Consider the following 7,148-nt stretch of genomic DNA (forward strand, 5'->3'; position numbering starts at 1 on the left):
CCCCCCCCACTCCCCCAGTCTCTCTCCCCCCCCACTCCCCCAGTCTCTCCCTCCTCCCCCCCCACTCCCCCAGTCTCTCCCTCCTCCCGCCCCCCACTCCCCCAGTCTCTCCCTCCTCCCCCCCCCCACTCCCCAGTCTCTCCCTCCTCCCCCCCCCCCCACTCCCCCAGTCTCTCCCTCCTCCCCCCCCCACTCCCCCAGTCTCTCCTCCTCCCCCCCCCCACTCCCCCAGTCTCTCCCTCCTCCCCCCCCCACTCCCCCAGTCTCTCTCTCCTCCCCCCCCACTCCCCCAGTCTCTCTCTCCTCCCCCCCCACTCCCCCAGTCTCTCTCTCCCCCCCCCCACTCCCCAGTCTCTCTCTCCCCCCCCCCAGTCTCTCTCTCCTCTCCTCCCCCCCACTCCCCCAGTCTCTCTCTCCTCCCCCCCCCACTCCCCCAGTCTCTCTCTCCTCCCCCCCCACTCCCCCAGTCTCTCTCTCCCCCCCCCCCCCAGTCTCTCTCTCCTCCCCCCCCCCAGTCTCTCTCTCCTCTCCCCCCCCCACTCCCCCAGTCTCTCTCTCCTCCCCCCCCCACTCCCCCAGTCTCTCTCTCCTCCCCCCCACTCCCCCAGTCTCTCTCTCCTCCCCCCCCACTCCCCAGTCTCTCTCTCCCCCCCCCACTCCCCCAGTCTCTCTCTCCTCCCCCCCCCAGTCTCTCTCTCCTCTCCCCCCCCACTCCCCAGTCTCTCTCTCTCCCCCCCCCCCAGTCTCTCTCTCCTCTCCCCCCCAGTCTCTCTCTCCTCTCCCCCCCCCACTCCCCCAGTCTCTCCCTCCTCCCCCCCCCCCCCACTCCCCCAGTCTCTCCCTCCTCCCCCCCCCCCACTCCCCCAGTCTCTCCCTCCTCCCCCCCCCCACTCCCCAGTCTCTCTCTCCTCTCCCCCCCCCCACTCCCCCGGTCTCTCCCTCCTCACCCCCCCCACTCCCCCAGTCTCTCTCCCCCCCCCCACTCCCCCAGTCTCTCTCCCCCCCCCCACTCCCCCAGTCTCTCTCCCCCCCCCCACTCCCCCAGTCTCTCCCTCCTCCCCCCCCCACTCCCCCAGTCTCTCCCTCCTCCCGCCCCCCACTCCCCCAGTCTCTCCCTCCTCCCCCCCCCACTCCCCCAGTCTCTCCCTCCTCCCCCCCCCCACTCCCCCAGTCTCTCCCTCCTCCCCCCCCCCACTCCCCCAGTCTCTCCCTCCTCCCCCCCCCCACTCCCCCAGTCTCTCCCTCCTCCCCCCCCCACTCCCCAGTCTCTCTCTCCTCCCCCCCCACTCCCCCAGTCTCTCTCTCCTCCCCCCCCACTCCCCCAGTCTCTCTCTCCCCACCCCCACTCCCCCAGTCTCTCTCTCCTCCCCCCCACTCCCCCAGTCTCTCTCTCCCCCCCCCCCAGTCTCTCTCTCCTCCCCCCCCCCAGTCTCTCTCTCCTCTCCCCCCCCCACTCCCCCAGTCTCTCTCTCCTCCCCCCCCCACTCCCCCAGTCTCTCTCTCCTCCCCCCCCACTCCCCCAATCTCTCTCTCCTCACCCCCCCACTCCCCCAATCTCTCTCTCCTCACCCCCCCCACTCCCCCAGTCTCTCTCTCCTCACCCCCCCCACTCCCCCAGTCTCTCTCTCCTCACCCCCCCCACTCCCCCAGTCTCTCTCCCCCCCCCACTCCCCCAGTCTCTCTCCCCCCCCCCACTCCCCCAGTCTCTCTCCCCCCCCCCACTCCCCCAGTCTCTCTCCCCCCCCCCACTCCCCAGTCTCTCTCCCCCCCCCCCACTCCCCCAGTCTCTCTCCCCCCCCCCACTCCCCCAGTCTCTCTCCCCCCCCCCACTCCCCAGTCTCTCTCCCCCCCCCACTCCCCCAGTCTCTCCTCCTCCCCCCCCCACTCCCCCAGTCTCTCCCTCCTCCCCCCCCCCACTCCCCCAGTCTCTCCCTCCTCCCCCCCCCCACTCCCCCAGTCTCTCCCTCCTCCCCCCCCCCACTCCCCCAGTCTCTCCCTCTCCCCCCCCCCACTCCCCCAGTCTCTCCCTACTCCCCCCCCCACTCCCCCAGTCTCTCCCTCCTCCCCCCCCCCCACTCCCCAGTCTCTCCTCCTCCCCCCCCCCCCACTCCCCCAGTCTCTCCCTCCTCCCCCCCCCCCACTCCCCCAGTCTCTCCCTCCTCCCCCCCCCCCCCACTCCCCCAGTCTCTCCCTCCTCCCCCCCCCCACTCCCCCAGTCTCTCCCTACTCCCCCCCCCACTCCCCCAGTCTCTCCCTACTCCCCCCCCCACTCCCCCAGTCTCTCCCTCCTCCCCCCCCCCACTCCCCCAGTCTCTCCCTCCTCCCCCCCCCCCACTCCCCCAGTCTCTCCCTCCTCCCCCCCCCCCACTCCCCCAGTCTCTCCCTCCTCCCCCCCCCCCACTCCCCCAGTCTCTCCCTCCTCCCCCCCCCCACTCCCCCAGTCTCTCCCTCCTCCCCCCCCCACTCCCCCAGTCTCTCCCTCCTCCCCCCCCCCCCACTCCCCCAGTCTCTCTCTCCTTCCCCCCCCCCACTCCCCCAGTCTCTCTCTCCTCTCTCCCCCCCCACTCCCCCGGTCTCTCCCTCCTCACCCCCCCCCACTCCCCAGTCTCTCTCCCCCCCCCACTCCCCCAGTCTCTCTCCCCCCCCCACTCCCCCAGTCTCTCTCCCCCCCCACTCCCCCAGTCTCCCTCCCCACCCCCACTCCCCCAGTCTCTCTCCCTCACCCCCCCCCACTCCCCCAGTCTCTCCCTCCTCCCCCCCCCCACTCCCCCAGTCTCCCTCCTCCCGCCCCCCACTCCCCCAGTCTCCCTCCCCACCCCCACTCCCCCAGTCTCTCTCTCCTCACCCCCCCCACTCCCCCAGTCTCTCCCTCTCCCCCCCCCACTCCCCCAGTCTCTCCCTCTCCCCCCCCCACTCCCCCAGTCTCTCTCCCCCCCCCACTCCCCCAGTCTCCCTCCCCACCCCCACTCCCCCAGTCTCCCTCCCCACCCCCACTCCCCCAGTCTCTCTCTCCTCACCCCCCCCACTCCCCAGTCTCTCCCTCTCCCCCCCCCACTCCCCCAGTCTCTCTCTCCTCACCCCCCCCCCACTCCCCCAGTCTCTCTCTCCTCACCCCCCCCACTCCCCCAGTCTCTCCCTCTCCCCCCCCCACTCCCCCAGTCTCTCTCCCCCCCCCACTCCCCCAGTCTCTCTCCCCCCCCCACTCCCCCAGTCTCTCTCCCCCCCCCACTCCCCCAGTCTCTCTCCACCACCCACTCCCCCAGTCTCTCTCCCCCCCCCACTCCCCCAGTCTCTCTCCCCCCCCCACTCCCCCAGTCTCCCTCCCCACCCCCCACTCCCCAGTCTCTCTCTCCTCCCCCCCCCACTCCCCCAGTCTCTCTCTCCTCCCCCCCCCACTCCCCCAGTCTCTCTCTCCTCCCCCCCCCACTCCCCCAGTCTCTCTCTCCTCCCCCCCCACTCCCCCAGTCTCTCTCTCCTCACCCCCCCCACTCCCCCAGTCTCTCCCTCTCCCCACTCCCCCAGTCTCTCTCTCTCCCCCCTCCCCCAGTCTCTCTCTCCTCCCCCCCCACTCCCCAGTCTCTCTCTCCTCCCCCCCCCCACTCCCCAGTCTCTCTCTCTCCCCCCTCCCCCAGTCTCTCTCTCCTCCCCCCCCCACTCCCCCAGTCTCTCTCTCCTCCCCCCCCCCCCCCTCCCCCCAGTCTCTCTCTCCTCCCCCCCCACTCCCCCAGTCTCTCTCTCCCCCCCCCCCCACTCCCCCAGTCTCTCTCTCCTCCCCCCCCCAGTCTCTCTCTCCTCTCCCCCCCCCACTCCCCCAGTCTCTCTCTCCTCCCCCCCCCCCAGTCTCTCTCTCCTCTCCCCCCCCCAGTCTCTCTCTCCTCTCCCCCCCCCACTCCCCCAGTCTCTCCCTCCTCCCCCCCCCCCCCACTCCCCCAGTCTCTCCCTCCTCCCCCCCCCCACTCCCCCAGTCTCTCCCTCCTCCCCCCCCCCCACTCCCCCAGTCTCTCTCTCCTCTCCCCCCCCCACTCCCCAGTCTCTCTCTCCTCTCCCCCCCCCACTCCCCCGGTCTCTCTCTCCTCTCCCCCCCCCACTCCCCCGGTCTCTCCCTCCTCACCCCCCCCACTCCCCCAGTCTCTCTCCCCCCCCCCACTCCCCCAGTCTCTCTCCCCCCCCCACTCCCCCAGTCTCTCTCCCCCCCCCCACTCCCCCAGTCTCTCTCCCCCCCCCACTCCCCCAGTCTCTCTCCCCCCCCCCACTCCCCCAGTCTCTCTCCCCCCCCCCACTCCCCCAGTCTCTCTCCCCCCCCCCACTCCCCCAGTCTCTCTCCCCCCCCCCACTCCCCCAGTCTCTCCCTCCTCCCCCCCCACTCCCCCAGTCTCTCCCTCCTCCCGCCCCCCACTCCCCCAGTCTCTCCCTCCTCCCCCCCCCACTCCCCAGTCTCTCCCTCCTCCCCCCCCCCCCACTCCCCCAGTCTCTCCCTCCTCCCCCCCCCCCACTCCCCCAGTCTCTCCCTCCTCCCCCCCCCCACTCCCCCAGTCTCTCCCTCCTCCCCCCCCCACTCCCCCAGTCTCTCTCTCCTCCCCCCCCACTCCCCCAGTCTCTCTCTCCTCCCCCCCCACTCCCCCAGTCTCTCTCTCCCCACCCCCACTCCCCCAGTCTCTCTCTCCTCCCCCCCCACTCCCCCAGTCTCTCTCTCCCCCCCCCCCAGTCTCTCTCTCCTCCCCCCCCCAGTCTCTCTCTCCTCTCCCCCCCCCACTCCCCCAGTCTCTCTCTCCTCCCCCCCCCACTCCCCCAGTCTCTCTCTCCTCCCCCCCCACTCCCCCAATCTCTCTCTCCTCACCCCCCCCACTCCCCCAATCTCTCTCTCCTCACCCCCCCCACTCCCCCAGTCTCTCTCTCCTCACCCCCCCCACTCCCCCAGTCTCTCTCTCCTCACCCCCCCCCACTCCCCCAGTCTCTCTCCCCCCCCCACTCCCCCAGTCCTCTCTCCCCCCCCCCACTCCCCCAGTCTCTCTCCCCCCCCCCACTCCCCCAGTCTCTCTCCCCCCCCCCACTCCCCCAGTCTCTCTCCCCCCCCCCACTCCCCCAGTCTCTCTCCCCCCCCCCCCACTCCCCCAGTCTCTCCCTCCTCCCCCCCCCCACTCCCCCAGTCTCTCCCTCCTCCCCCCCCCCACTCCCCCAGTCTCTCCCTCCTCCCCCCCCCACTCCCCCAGTCTCTCCCTCCTCCCCCCCCCCACTCCCCCAGTCTCTCCCTCCTCCCCCCCCCCCACTCCCCCAGTCTCTCCCTCCTCCCCCCCCCCACTCCCCCAGTCTCTCCCTCCTCCCCCCCCCCCACTCCCCCAGTCTCTCCCTCCTCCCCCCCCCCCACTCCCCAGTCTCTCTCTCCTTCCCCCCCCCCACTCCCCCAGTCTCTCTCTCCTCTCTCCCCCCCCACTCCCCCGGTCTCTCCCTCCTCACCCCCCCCCACTCCCCCAGTCTCTCTCCCCCCCCCACTCCCCCAGTCTCTCTCCCCCCCCCACTCCCCCAGTCTCTCTCCCCCCCCCACTCCCCCAGTCTCCCTCCCCACCCCCCACTCCCCCAGTCTCTCTCTCCTCACCCCCCCCCCACTCCCCAGTCTCTCCCTCCTCCCCCCCACCACTCCCCAGTCTCTCCCTCCTCCCCCCCCCCCACTCCCCCAGTCTCTCCCTCCTCCCGCCCCCCACTCCCCAGTCTCCCTCCCCACCCCCCACTCCCCCAGTCTCTCTCTCCTCACCCCCCCCACTCCCCCAGTCTCTCCCTCTCCCCCCCCCACTCCCCCAGTCTCTCCCTCTCCCCCCCCCACTCCCCCAGTCTCTCTCTCCTCACCCCCCCCCACTCCCCCCAGTCTCTCCCTCCTCCCCCCCACCACTCCCCCAGTCTCTCCCTCCTCCCCCCCCCCACTCCCCCAGTCTCTCCCTCCTCCCGCCCCCCACTCCCCCAGTCTCCCTCCCCACCCCCACTCCCCCAGTCTCTCTCTCCTCACCCCCCCCACTCCCCCAGTCTCTCCCTCTCCCCCCCCCACTCCCCCAGTCTCTCCCTCTCCCCCCCCCACTCCCCCAGTCTCTCTCCCCCCCCCACTCCCCCAGTCTCCCTCCCCACCCCCACTCCCCCAGTCTCCTCCCCACCCCCACTCCCCCAGTCTCTCTCTCCTCACCCCCCCCACTCCCCAGTCTCTCCCTCTCCCCCCCCCACTCCCCCAGTCTCTCTCTCCTCACCCCCCCCCACTCCCCCAGTCCTCTCTCTCCTCACCCCCCCCACTCCCCCAGTCTCTCCCTCTCCCCCCCCCACTCCCCCAGTCTCTCTCCCCCCCCCACTCCCCCAGTCTCTCTCCCCCCCCCACTCCCCCAGTCTCTCTCCCCCCCCCACTCCCCCAGTCTCTCTCCCCCCCCACTCCCCCAGTCTCTCTCCCCCCCCCACTCCCCCAGTCTCTCTCCCCCCCCCACTCCCCCAGTCTCCCTCCCCACCCCCACTCCCCCAGTCTCTCTCTCCTCCCCCCCCCACTCCCCCAGTCTCTCTCTCCTCCCCCCCCCACTCCCCCAGTCTCTCTCTCCTCCCCCCCCCACTCCCCCAGTCTCTCTCTCCTCCCCCCCCCACTCCCCCAGTCTCTCTCTCCTCCCCCCCCCACTCCCCCAGTCTCTCTCTCCTCACCCCCCCCACTCCCCCAGTCTCTCCCTCTCCCCACTCCCCCAGTCTCTCTCTCTCCCCCCTCCCCCAGTCTCTCTCTCCTCCCCCCCCACTCCCCCAGTCTCTCTCTCCTCCCCCCCCCACTCCCCCAGTCTCTCTCTCTCCCCCCTCCCCCAGTCTCTCTCTCCTCCCCCCCCCACTCCCCCAGTCTCTCTCTCCTCCCCCCCCCACTCCCCCAGTCTCTCTCTCCTCCCCCCCCCACTCCCCCAGTCTCTCTCTCCTCCCCCCCCCACTCCCCCAGTCTCTCTCTCTTCCCCCCCCCACTCCCCCAGTCTCTCTCTCTTCCCCCCCCCACTCCCCCAGTCTCTCTCTCTTCCCCCTCCCCCTCACCTTCCGGGTGATGTTGTGAACATACGGGCAGGTATTACACGCGAAGCGGTAACATTTCTGTCCCTCCTCCACGATCAGGACGTTCCCGCAGGTCGGACAGAACAGCAGCATCGCCGGGA

The 7,148-nt window shown here is 72.0% G+C and overlaps 1 protein-coding gene across 1 annotated transcript in view; it reads right to left on the reverse strand.

Moving 5' to 3' along the window:
* The window catches only part of polr3k (polymerase (RNA) III (DNA directed) polypeptide K), a 55,875-nt gene extending 48,735 nt beyond the window's left edge, over nucleotides 1-7,140 (reverse strand). The window contains 1 exon segment of the mRNA XM_072559458.1: nucleotides 7,030-7,140. Coding sequence (XP_072415559.1) covers nucleotides 7,030-7,140 — 111 coding nt within the window.
* Nucleotides 7,141-7,148: the final 8 nt, after the last annotated feature.

The sequence above is a fragment of the Chiloscyllium punctatum genome, chromosome 40 (assembly GCF_047496795.1).
Source record: "Chiloscyllium punctatum isolate Juve2018m chromosome 40, sChiPun1.3, whole genome shotgun sequence".
NCBI classification, from domain to species: Eukaryota; Metazoa; Chordata; class Chondrichthyes; order Orectolobiformes; family Hemiscylliidae; genus Chiloscyllium; species Chiloscyllium punctatum.